The sequence below is a fragment of the Oncorhynchus gorbuscha genome, linkage group LG18 (assembly GCF_021184085.1).
Source record: "Oncorhynchus gorbuscha isolate QuinsamMale2020 ecotype Even-year linkage group LG18, OgorEven_v1.0, whole genome shotgun sequence".
Classification (NCBI taxonomy): domain Eukaryota; kingdom Metazoa; phylum Chordata; class Actinopteri; order Salmoniformes; family Salmonidae; genus Oncorhynchus; species Oncorhynchus gorbuscha.
In genome coordinates, this window is record NC_060190.1 from 52187493 (window position 1) to 52199939 (window position 12447).

At 43.2% G+C, this 12447-nt stretch overlaps 1 protein-coding gene across 8 annotated transcripts in view; it reads left to right on the forward strand.

Moving 5' to 3' along the window:
- Nucleotides 1-12447, forward strand: part of kcnab2a (potassium voltage-gated channel subfamily A regulatory beta subunit 2a) — a 137282-nt gene that overhangs the window by 39811 nt on the left and 85024 nt on the right. For 6 of the 8 annotated variants that reach the window (XM_046310251.1, XM_046310250.1, XM_046310248.1 and 3 more), the window contains 2 exons: nucleotides 1476-1638; nucleotides 5258-5299. In XM_046310251.1, coding sequence (XP_046166207.1) covers nucleotides 1565-1638; nucleotides 5258-5299 — 116 coding nt within the window. In that variant the 5' untranslated portion in view covers nucleotides 1476-1564. The remainder of the gene's footprint in view (nucleotides 1-1475; nucleotides 1639-5257; nucleotides 5300-12447) is intronic. The other 2 variants (XM_046310254.1, XM_046310255.1) reach the window with 1 other exon arrangement.

Consider the following 12447-nt stretch of genomic DNA (forward strand, 5'->3'; position numbering starts at 1 on the left):
CTGCTGTTCACAAATGTTCTCCATCCAACCTCACTGAGCTCGAGCTGTTTTGCAAGGAGGAATGGGAAAAAATTTCAGTCTCTCGATGTGCAAAACTGATAGAGACATACCCCAAGCGACTTACAGCTGTAATCGCAGCAAAAGGTGGCGCTACAAAGTATTAACTTAAGGGGGCTGAATAATTTTGCACGCCCAATTTTTCCGTTTTTGATTTGTTAAAAAAGTTTGAAATATCCAATAAATGTCGTTCCACTTCATGATTGTGTCCCACTTGTTGTTGAGTCTTCACAAGAAAATACAGTTTTATATCTTTGTTTGAAGCCTGAAATGTGGCAAAAGGTCGCAAAGTTCAAGGGGGCCAAATACTTTCGCAAGGCACTGTATATGTATGTATGTATATATATATATATGTTTTAAAATTGTTCCACAGTCTTTTCTAAGTCTTTGCCTCTTATGAAGAAATGTGTGAATTATTGCATGGGGTCTGTGAGAAAGCACTTCAAAGTTAAGCTTAGAGCCCTGCAGGGGAGTAAAATAGATGAGGCTAGTCCGACATACCTAAAATGAACTTGGGGGAGTGGACATTTACTGCTGAGGTTTTAGAAAACCCTGGAACTATTGTATCTCTCTTGCAAGTTTGTATAGCTGTGTATGCATGGGCTTGGTCTGACTGGTAGCAGGTAATGATGTATGCAGTGACATCACTGGGGCTGGACCTCGAGCTTAATAAAATAACTTGGGACTTTTCCTATGGGGCAGAACTCATGAGAGACATCAGTTGTATGTGTGTTGTTTGATATTTGACTTTTGTCTACAGCTGTATTTTGATTAAAATGGTTGATTTACAAGTGTACATTTTGAGTCTTCCTAATTTAAGTAAATAAAACGAAGCACAGAAAAACAGAACCCTCCCCTCCTCCCCTTGTCTCCCAGCTCTCCTCTCTCTTGTTATAGCCCCTTACTTTAGCAGTGCTCTTCCTGGGTGAAAACTGTTTAATTATTCATCAAAACTAGTCGTTCTGAGCGCACACACAGCAAGGGCAGGATGGGGAGGTATGAGGACGTCCATGACTTTGTAAATGTGTGTGGTTGGTCTGTGCATGTGGTGTAGTATATAAGGATGTTGTTGTAGTACAGGGCTTTGACATCATGTGGCTGCAGAGACCATAGCTCTGACTGGGCAATTTTTTTCCCCGTAGTTTGCAAAAAGAAAGAGTTAACATTCCCAGTTAGAGCCCACTGAGCCCAGAGAAGGCAGTCTTATTGGTTTGATATGCATTGAAGCTGCTGCCTGTGGTAACTGTGGAAATGGTGCCATCTAGTGACTGGTGAATAGTAGTGATATTCTATGATCTCTGAAATGAATATTTGACAAAAACAATTGAATTAGTAATGTATATAAGTTGTCTTCCTCGAGATCACTATAACCATCCAGACAGTATACAGACTGACTGTGTTTGCTCTGTCCCGTCCAGAATCCCAGTTTGGTGAGAGACAGTCCCCTGTCTTCCCGGTGTGAGAGACCCCTTCTGCAGGCTGGCCACATCCCCACCCTCCCGCCTCCATGTATCCTGAATCTACCACAGACTCACCTGCCCGCCTCTCCCGACAAACTGGCTCACCTGGCATGATCTACAAGTAAGTCCACAAATACGTACAGACTGTGTCCGAATACCCATACTTGCATTCTAAATAGTAGGCTTTTTGGTTATGCAAAATTATAATGTTTTATACCATGTGAAATTTCAAGACTTTTGCATGCTTTAAATGCAAGGATGTTATACTCATTTCTACTTTTCATCTTGTTGAATTTGCTGCATGCTATTCAGGAAGAGAATCGTCTTTTCACAGCCACATGTTTGAACACCGTTGATAATCAGAATAGGGGAGGGAGGCACTCAACACATTTGAGAATGGCGGGAAACAAGCGCGATAAATCCTCAGTATGTTGCGATTTATTGTTACTGCATACGTTTTTACTAAGCATTACGTTCTAAATATTAGTTTAGTATGTAGTAGGCAGGACAGATTTCGGACATGGCCACACACACACACACACACACACACACACACACACACACACACACACACACACACACACACACACACACACACACACACACACACACACACACACACACTCGGGTTGGTCTGATGGTGCATACAGTTAATTTGTCAAGCCTGATTAATAAAACAAATCATCCATACTTCATGCCACTTCCATTCTATTCAGGATTCTCACAGCAAGCAGTCGTGTGCCATCCAGTCCTTCTGTTTGTAGTGGAAACACTCATTTCTGTTCTAGCACATCCCCTTTCCTGCTTTTCCACATGCCACCAGCATGTGGTGCCAGAGAACCATTTTTCTTAGTGTTACGTGTCCCATTTCTGGTCTTTCTGTGTGCAGCATTTTTAGTTTATTTACTTTCCAAAACAATTGTCCACCTCCCAGTTCAGCTGTCGTAGATGAAAGTGTTAAATGTGTCAGGGCATTGCGTGCATAAAGGCCTATAAGCCTTGACGATAATACATGACAATAATACAAAATATAGAAATATAAAGAAAGAGAAACGTGGAAAGAACGAGGGGCAGCATGTTCCAACACCGAAATGCATTTTTGCTCTTGTCAGATAGGCTACCGCTATACAGATAACATTGAATGTACAAAACATTAGGAACACCTTCCTAATATTGAGTTGCACCTGCTTTTGCCCTCAGAACAGCCTCAATTCGTCAGAGCATGGATTCTGCAATGTGTCTATAGCGTTCCACAGGGACGCTAGCCTATGTTGACTCCAATGCTTCCCACAGTTTTGTCAAGTTGGGTGGGTGTGCTTTGGGTGGTGGACCATTGTAGATACACACGGGAAACTGTTGAGCGTGATAAACCCAGCAGTGTAGTTCTTGACAATCAAACTGATACCTACTACCATACCCTCTTCAAAGGTACTTAAATCTTAAAAATCCTTCTTTAACCTGTCACCTCCCCTTCATCTACACTGACTTGAAGTGGATTTAATAAGTGACATCAATAAGGATCATAGCTTTCACCTCGTCAGTCTGTCATGGAAACAGCAGGTGTTTTGTACACTTAGTGTATAGGCGTAGCCTACAGAAGGAGGCTCATTTGAAAATTTTCAGTCAGGAAGAAAAAAGATGATCATTATAATGTTAGAGTTAAAGGAGCTGGCCTTACACTGGTAGGCATTTAATGTTAGAGTTAAAGGAGCTGGCCTTACACTGGTAGGCATTATAATGTTAGTTAAAGGAGCTGGCCTTACACTGGTAGGCATTATAATGTTAGAGTTAAAGGAGCTGGCCTTACTCTGGTAGGCATTATAATGTTAGAGTTAAAGGAGCTGGCCTTACTCTGGTAGGCATTATAATGTTAGAGTTAAAGGAGCTGGCCTTACACTGGTAGGCATTATAATGTTAGTTAAAGGAGCTGGCCTTACACTGGTAGGCATTATAATGTTAGAGTTAAAGGAGCTGGCCTTACTCTGGTAGGCATTATAATGTTAGAGTTAAAGAAGCTGGCCTTACACTGGTAGGCCTAAAACGTTCTTCCTCAAGTTCAACTGCCCACTGCCTTCATTAGCCTGCAGTACATAAAGCTTGATTAGGGTAATATCAAAAGTAATTCAAGCAATTGTTTATAGAGAATATACGAACAACTTATAATATTGTGGTTTATTTTGAGGTTATTTTTGCATCCCTGCCTACTTGGTTTAACCTTTTTCATGGTTATTTTACTTCAATTTCTTAACTTTTATTTTACTTCTCACACGTTCTGTCTCCTCACCAGCAGGCACACGAGAGGTGAGCGGTCGGAACAAGTTTCAGCTGTCCCTAATCGATACGTTTTATTGAGTGTCAATTGGCTGACACTGATAACAAGCTCCTGCCGTTTTCACCTCACCCATTCAATTAACAGAGGCCGAGTCCAGTCAATAAATCACACATACCCAAGACCTGTGGCAGTTATATCAGATTTGAGATTTTTAAAAGTCCATTTAGGACCCAGACCCGCTCGGGTCCCGGTTCGGATCTGGGAATTTCGGGTCTAGTGTGGTGTCTATGTTCACCTCTAGTGTGGTGTCTATGTTCACCTCTAGTGTGGTGTCTATGTTCACCTCTCGTGTGGTGTCTATGTTCACCCCTCGTGTGGTGTCTATGTTCACCCCTCGTGTGGTGTCTATGTTCACCCCTCGTGTGGTGTCTATGTTCACCCCTCGTGTGGTGTCTATGTTCACCCCTCGTGTGGTGTCTATGTTCACCCCTCGTGTGGTGTCTATGTTCACCCCTCGTGTGGTGTCTATGTTCACCCCTCGTGTGGTGTCTATGTTCACCCCTCGTGTGGTGTCTATGTTCACCCCTCGTGTGGTGTCTATGTTCACCCTCGTGTGGTGTCTATGTTCACCCCTCGTGTGGTGTCTCGTGTGGTGTCTATGTTCACCCTCGTGTGGTGTCTATGTTCACCCCTCGTGTGGTGTCTATGTTCACCCCTCGTGTGGTGTCTATGTTCACCCCTCGTGTGGTGTCTATGTTCACCCTCGTGTGGTGTCTATGTTCACCCCTCGTGTGGTGTCTATGTTCACCCTCGTGTGGTGTCTATGTTCATGTTCCCCTCGTGTGGTGTCTATGTTCACCCCTCGTGTGGTGTCTATGTTCACCCTCGTGTGGTGTCTATGTTCACCCCTCGTGTGGTGTCTATGTTCACCCCTCGTGTGGTGTCTATGTTCACCCCTCGTGTGGTGTCTATGTTCACCCCTCGTGTGGTGTCTATGTTCACCCCTCGTGTGGTGTCTATGTTCACCCCTCGTGTGGTGTCTATGTTCACCCCGTGTGGTGTCTATGTCGTGGTGTCTATGTTCACCCCTCGTGTGGTGTCTATGTTCACCCCTCGTGTGGTGTCTATGTTCACCCCTCGTGTGGTGTCTATGTTCACCCCTCGTGTGGTGTCTATGTTCACCCCTCGTGTGGTGTCTATGTTCACCCCTCGTGTGGTGTCTATGTTCACCCCTCGTGTGGTGTCTGAGTGTCAGTGAATGACATTCAGGGTCCAGTTATTCACAAGGAATAGGTAAACGTAGTGTAACTAGGCTTTCCTCTCACATGCTGCATGTGTTCTACGTTATTCCCCTTTCTCTCTTGTAGCTTGCTGTTCCCTCCTCCCTCTGCTACATGTTAATCTAAGCTGTACTCTCTCCTCCTCTCTTCCCTCTTCGCTCTCTCTTAATCTCTTCCGCTTGCCTCAGCGCACGCTATGGGAGCCCCAAACGACAGCTGCAGTTCTACAGGTACCACTCTCTGTCTCTCTCTGTGTGTGTTTACAGTGGAACACGGCTCGGACTGCTGCCTCATACTTCTGTCAGTCTGAATCATCCTCTGCACTGATGGAATTTTTTCTAGTCACCGTTTGGCTAATTAGCAGTCAGATTTAGTCTCTGCTGGACACCCAATTGTACTGTTTGCAATGTTGTTCAAATGCTATGTTGTAGTCTGCATTGCACTCTGCCAAAGACTTTCAAATAGTTATTAAAGTGTTGCATGTAAAAATGACCTCATACTTCAGTTTAAAGTCTGTACTGTACTCGGCCCTGCCCAGTAGTGTGGTATCCGGGTTGTTGGTCTTGCTGTTTCAGGGAGGCATCATGTTTTATGGGCTGAGAGATGAAGTCTTATTCTGCTGATCTGGTTATAAAAAAATCATGACGCTGTGTATGCAGGGTAATGAGCTCTGTATCGGATTTTGATCTCCGAGCCTTCTCTTGCACATTTCTGTCCTTTTTTAAAAGTGCAATGAGTCCCGCTGCTACCCTTGCACAGAGAGAGGATCGATCACTGCTTCACTCTCTGTCAGTCTCACACAGACTGGCTAGAAGTGTAATGGGAAGGGCAGTTTACCACTTTTCAATCATTTCATCATTCTACACTAAATGGACGTGGCAGTTATTTTTCCGGGAATGTGTTGACCCGATGTAATGTGAGAGTATTTTGCATGGCACATTTGAGTGTGTGTGTGAAGCTCCCGACGGACAGTTCTTCTGGTGTCGTTGCTTCCAGAGGCAGTTTTCAGAAAAGAAATGTACCTTTTTCAGAAGCCTGTCTTTCAAAGATAACAGATCTTCATTGTAAAGGGTTTAAACACCGTTTCCCATGCTTGTTCAATGAACCGTAAATAATGATCATGCACCTGTGGAACGGTTAAGGCACTAACAGCTTACAGACGGTAGGCAATTAAGGTCACAGTTATGAAAACTTAAGACACTAAAAAGGTCTTTCTACTGACTCTGGAAAAACACCAAAATAAAGGTGCCCAGGGTCCCTGCTCATCTGCGTGAACATTCCTTAGGCATGCTGCAAGGAGGCCTGAGGACTGCAGATGCAATAAATTGCAACGTCCGTACTGTGAGACGCCTAAGACAGCGCTACAGGACGGACAGTTGATCGTCCTCGCAGTGGCAGACCACGTGTAACAACACCTGCACAGCATCGGTACATCCGAACATTACAACTGCGGTACAGGATGGCAACAACAACTGCCTGAGTTACACCAGGAACGCACAATCCCTCCATCAGTGCTCAGACTGTCCGCAATAGGCTGAGAGAGGCTGAACTGAGGGCTTGTAGGCCTGTTGTAAGGCAGGTCCTCACTAGACATCACTGGCAACAACGTTGCCTATGGGCACAAACCCAGCGTCACTGGACCAGACAGGCCTGGCAAAAAGTGCTCTTCACTGACGAGTCGCAGTGTTGTCTCACCAGGGGTGATGGTCGGATTTGCGGTTATCGTCAAAGGAATGCGCGTCACACCGAGGCCTGTACTCTGGAGCGGGATCAATTTGGAGGTGGAGAGTCCATCGTGGTCTGGGCGGTGTGTCACAGCATCATCGGATTGAGCTTGTCATTGCAGGCAATCGCAACGCTGTGTGTTACAGGGAAGACATCTTCCTCCCTCATGTGGTACCCTTACTGCAGGCTCATCCTGGCATGACAATGTCACCAGCCATACTGCTTGTTCTGTGAGTGATTTCCTGCAAAACCGGAATGTCAGTGTTCTGCCATGGCCAGCGAAGAGCCCGGATCTCAATCCCATTGGGCACATCTGGGACAGGACCTGTTGGGTCGGTGGGTGAGGGCTAGGGCCATTCCCCCCAGAAATGTCTGGGAACTTGCAGGTGCCATGGAAGAGTGTGATAACATCTCACAGCAAGAACTGGCAAATCTGGTGCAGTCCATGAGGAGGAGATGCACAGCAGTACTTAATGCAGCTGGTGGCCACACCAGATGCTGACTTACTTTTGATTTTGACCCCCCCTTTTTTCAGGGACACATTATTACATTTCTGTTAGACACATGTCTGTGGAACTTGTTCAGTTTGTCTCAGTTGTTGAATCTTATGTTCATACAAATATTTACACATGCTAAGTTTACTGAAAATAAACGCAGTTGACAGTGAGAGGACGTTTCTTTTTTTGCTCCGTGTGTGTGTGTGTGTGTGTGTGTGTGTGTGTGTGTGTGTGTGTGTGTGTGTGTGTGTGTGTGTGTGTGTGTGTGTGTGTGTGTGTGTGTGTGTGTGTGTGTGTGTGTGTGTGTGTGTGTCAAAATTGGTCAAGCTCAGTAAATTTCGTTGGAATTCATTATTGACTGCAATACTGTCTCTATTCAGGAGTGAGACTGGACCCCCTCAGAAACACTCAACACATTTTGTAAAGCCATTCTGGTGTGTCTTTGGCAATACGATTTGTGTACATGTCCCACTATACTAGGGTTAGGTTTTCTTCTAACCAGTAAAAAGCATACCCTTAACATGATGCTGCAAACACAATACTTGAAAATACATTGGGTATCACTTTGATGTGTTGTATTGGCTTTGACCAAAACCTGAAGTTTTTTTGTTTTAAGCCAAAAAGTTTATATCGTTGTCTTGCAGTATTATTTCAGGACCTTGTTTTGAACAGATAATTCAAAAATAGTTTTTTTTAACAAAGGCTTCCTTTTCACTTTGTCATACAGACCAGTAATGTTAAGGGAATGCAATTTTATGAAACCCTCTGTATTTTCAAGTATTGTGTTGATCATGTTATGGAATGCTTGTCACCAGCAGGGACTGGGAGGTTTGTCAGGATCAAAATAAATATCAGAGGAGCAAAGCCCAGGTAAAAAGTTTGAGGAAAACCTGCCTCAGCCATTCTGGGTTAGGTATTGAGAAGACTGACTTTAAATTCGCTTAAATCATGGCTTTCCATCAATGAGTCCCAACTAAATTTACTGAGCTTGAGCAATTTTCACAAAAACAATGGAAATGTTGACCTAAGCTGTGCAGAGTTGGTAGAATCTAATTCACAATCCAATGTAATCACTTTTTAGATTTAATTTTAAGGCAGCAAAACTTGACAGCTGTGCAAGGGGTGTATAGCCTAGACTTTCCCTATGCACTGTATCTCAGTCTGTGATGTAGTCTGGTCGGTGGTATTGCAGTCAAGAGATGGCCATTTAATGTTTACAATTTTACACAACAAGGCTTTTAGTATTTCCGGCTCTGACCCTCCTTAACCCTTTTACTATGTCCAGGGGAATGAGGGTGTTCCTGTCAAGGGTAGTCCCTCAACCCCAAACTTCTCATGTTGGCTACTCTGTCTGTCACTCTGGTATTTAGTGAGAAAAATACATTTTTTCAAATGTAGGCTCTTTGAATTTGATACTTCATCGTACTGTTTGGTTTGCACAAGGCTCATGGTTTTCCTCTACATATTTTTTTATTTGACCTTTTATTTAACTAGGAAAGTCAGTTAAGAACAAATTCTTATTTTCAATGATGCCTTGTTCAGGACAGATTTCTACCTTGTCAGCTCGGGGATTCGATCTTGCAACCTTTCTGTTACAAGTCCAACGCTCTAACCACTAGGCTACCTGCCACTCAAACATTTATGGACTAGGTACTGTGTAGTGATCTGGGTGTTTCTGTGAACTTCTTTTCCTGTTTTTACATGTCAGTTATAGGCTGACGTGTAGCCCAGCAGATGTATGATGACTGCTAGACATGTGCACGTACTTGACTGTACACACAATCATTATGTTCTGACTGGCTCTTGGTAGTCTTTCCTGTGGAACAACAGAGGCTTTTAGCACAAAAGCTTTTGTGAATAATTCAGGCCTGATATTATTTGCTGATGTTAGCAGAAGCAAGACGAGGCACTAAATGACATAAATGGATTTCCTCCATGAGATCTAACAGGGAAGGGGGGTATTGTTGCTGATGGTATAGGGCAGAGTGGTGGGAAGGCACTTTCTCATCCACTAATTGGTTTAGACACTTAAGACACTCCCAGTTTGGGTGGACACGCTGCAACGCTGCAGGCAGTGTGTGTTTATAAGAGCCGGCTGGCACTTTACCACCCTCTCATGAGCTGGCCTCCTAGAAATCATCAGGTGAGTTTGAGCAAAGACCATTGACCACTGCTTGTATATGTTTGAGTGCACTGTGTGTGAGGTTGTGGCTGGATGTGTATGTGTAGTTTGGAGCAGATGCATGCTGCCTGGCTTGGAACCCCTCTCCCTCTTTCTCTATGGGCGGTGGAGCCCACTGGCCTGGAAGGACAGGGGAAGCTGGAGAACTGGAAGACACCTACGCCCTTGATGGCAAACATGGAAAGACTTTTATCTAGCTTTTTTGTCAGTTGATTCTAAGCTGAGCAGGACATTAGATGAAGGCTGTGCTTTGTGGCAGGGTTAATACCACAGCTTTCCTTCAGCAGACTGGGAGAGAAACAAAGTGCTGTTCAAGTGTCTGCATCAGTCAATGTACTTTAGGGATCAATAGCAGTTTATTGTCTTCGGACTTCCGTTGTAGATCTACTGGGTAAAATGTCCTGAGTCCCAGGTGCTGTAAAGCTAAATGTTATTGTTTTCACTACAAAGGCAATGATGACAGGCTGACATAACTCCCAGCCTGAAAAGTGCTAATTTGTCCAAAATGGGCACAAGAACATTTTTGTAAGGTTCTTGTTCAGTGTTTCACCAGAGCGAGGATGGATGTTTTAAAATCGTAATTTGGAACATTTCAGGTGCTTTACTGGCACTTTTTGTTTAGCTATAGGCTACTAATAAAGTATTCAATCTGAGCTGAATTGTCACACTAGCAAAGACCATGTCAGAATCTGACATACTACTGAACATCGGCTTTTGAAAATGGCCATGGTATTTCTCTATTTTTCTACTGTGTTTTAGCTAAGCTATTTGTTGGACTAATTGTAATAGTTTATGTGAAATATGTTGCTTGATATTACAATTCAAGTTATGCTGTAATCCGTGTCAGATCATGCAATAATCTGTAGGCTAGCCCATTTTAAGATCTGTTTAGTCTTTTGTCTCGTTACTGAGGACATACACCGAGTGTACAAAACATTATGCTCTTTCCATGAGACTGACCAGGTGAAAGCTATGATCCGCTATTGATGTCACTTCAATCAGTGTAGGTGACGTTGAGACCGGTTAAAGGATTTTTAAGCCTTTAGACAATTGAGACATGGATTGTGTGTGTGCCATTCAGAAGGTGAATGTGCAAGACTAAAGATGTGCGCCTTTTTGAACGGGGTACAACTGCTGCTAGGTTTTTCAAGCTCAACAGTTTCTTGTGTTAATCAAGAATGGACTGACATTCAGCCAACTTGACACAACTGTAGGAAGCATTGGAGTCAACATGGGCCAGCATCCCTGTGGAACGCTTTTGACAACGCTTTTGAGTTCATGCCCTGACGAATTGAGGCTGTTCTGGGGGCAAGGGGGGAGCGGAGCAACTCAATGTTAGGAATGTGTTCTTAATGTTTTGTACATTCAGTGTATATTCTGCATAGCATTATCAAAGGGAAATAAGCTGTGCAGAAGTATTGTCTATTACAATACCTTTAACACTGCTGCCCACTAGTGACAGGATTGAGCACAGCGCTTTCCATACAGCATTGCTGATTGTAAAATAACGGTCTCATGGCCCGTTCGTGGTGCACGGGTCAACTATTTGTGCATCCGTCCACAATTGCTAATAACCCATCTGCAACCGCCTGAGTATGTGATAAAGTGTCAATCTGAGGCCCACTCCCGACCTAAACCCGCTAGTATAGAAAATGCACTGTAGGCTACAGACACTTTAAAAAAAAATGCAGTATTATTATTTATTGTGCCTGATTTTAGATATGTTTCTACCTATAATTTGCAACATTTTAGTAGGCTATTTGTGTCAATAATAATTATTTGTCTATAATTAGTTACATAAAGCTTTCTTCTGTCATATGCTGGCCTAGAAGACTAAATAAACACTTGCTCAACAGAATGTCATAAATCAATACACTGAATGCTTCAATCGAGTTGACATCAGTAAAGTGTTCTGTCATCTCTGCTTCTTTTGCAGAACAATGACGTTTAGGGACCAGGGAGAAAATGCAATTACTCAAAAAAACTGGGAAGATTTTCTGTGCGTTATGTCCAAATGGCTTGACAAAGGAAATAGCAAGCCGTGCAAACATGACACGTTTCTGATAAGAGTTCCGTTTTCCTTGGATGCATATTTTAGTTGGTTGAAATACTTACAGCTTTCATGATGCTGATAAAGATAGCACTCTCTACAGACGGTCCCTGACTGCACATTCGCATTCTCTCAAGATGCTTAAAGAAATAATTAATGTTTCTCCACTCCTGTTCCCGCTTCATTTATTTTTTTGCCTACATTTGGTGTATTTTTTTAGTGGAAGAAATGCTAAATTCTGCAGGAGTTAATATTAAGGCTACGTGTGAGGTTATAGACCAACAGTCAGTGTCCAGATATCAGTTTCACCCATCTGAACAGTAGGCAACAGTTCCCTTGACATGTCAAAGGCCTATTCCCCGTCTTGTGAATGTATAGTATAGTGATTCACAATCATCACACACATTATCACTGCTATCATTCTCTTTTAGCGCTTCACCAAATCTTTTCCAAACATGACTTTTCTGGCCCTCCCTTTCAGCTCTCCATTTAGCAGATTTTCTCTTATTGAATTAAACTTGGACATTTTTCCTTTTTGCTTCCATGGATCAATATTTTTTTTGTTGCCCTTTCCCAAATGCATTTGGCGATTGTTGTGGAGGCTATTTGGCATGTGTATAGTTAAGCCCTAAAGCTTAGGCATACGCACTAATGCCAGACAGCCTAAAATAATGATAGAAATGTAGCCTATAGATATAAATTGCGCTAGAATTATAAATGTATGGATTTAAGGTATTTTTTTATCAACAAGAGTGGATTTGATGTCTGATTGAACTGAGATTGAACTGTCTGACCTGAATGCCAAGCATCATGTCTGGAGGAAACCTGGCACCATCCCTACGTTGAAGCATGGTGATGGGAGGGTCATGCTGTGGTGATGTCTTTTAGCTGCACGGACTGGGAGACTAGTCAGGATCTAGGGAA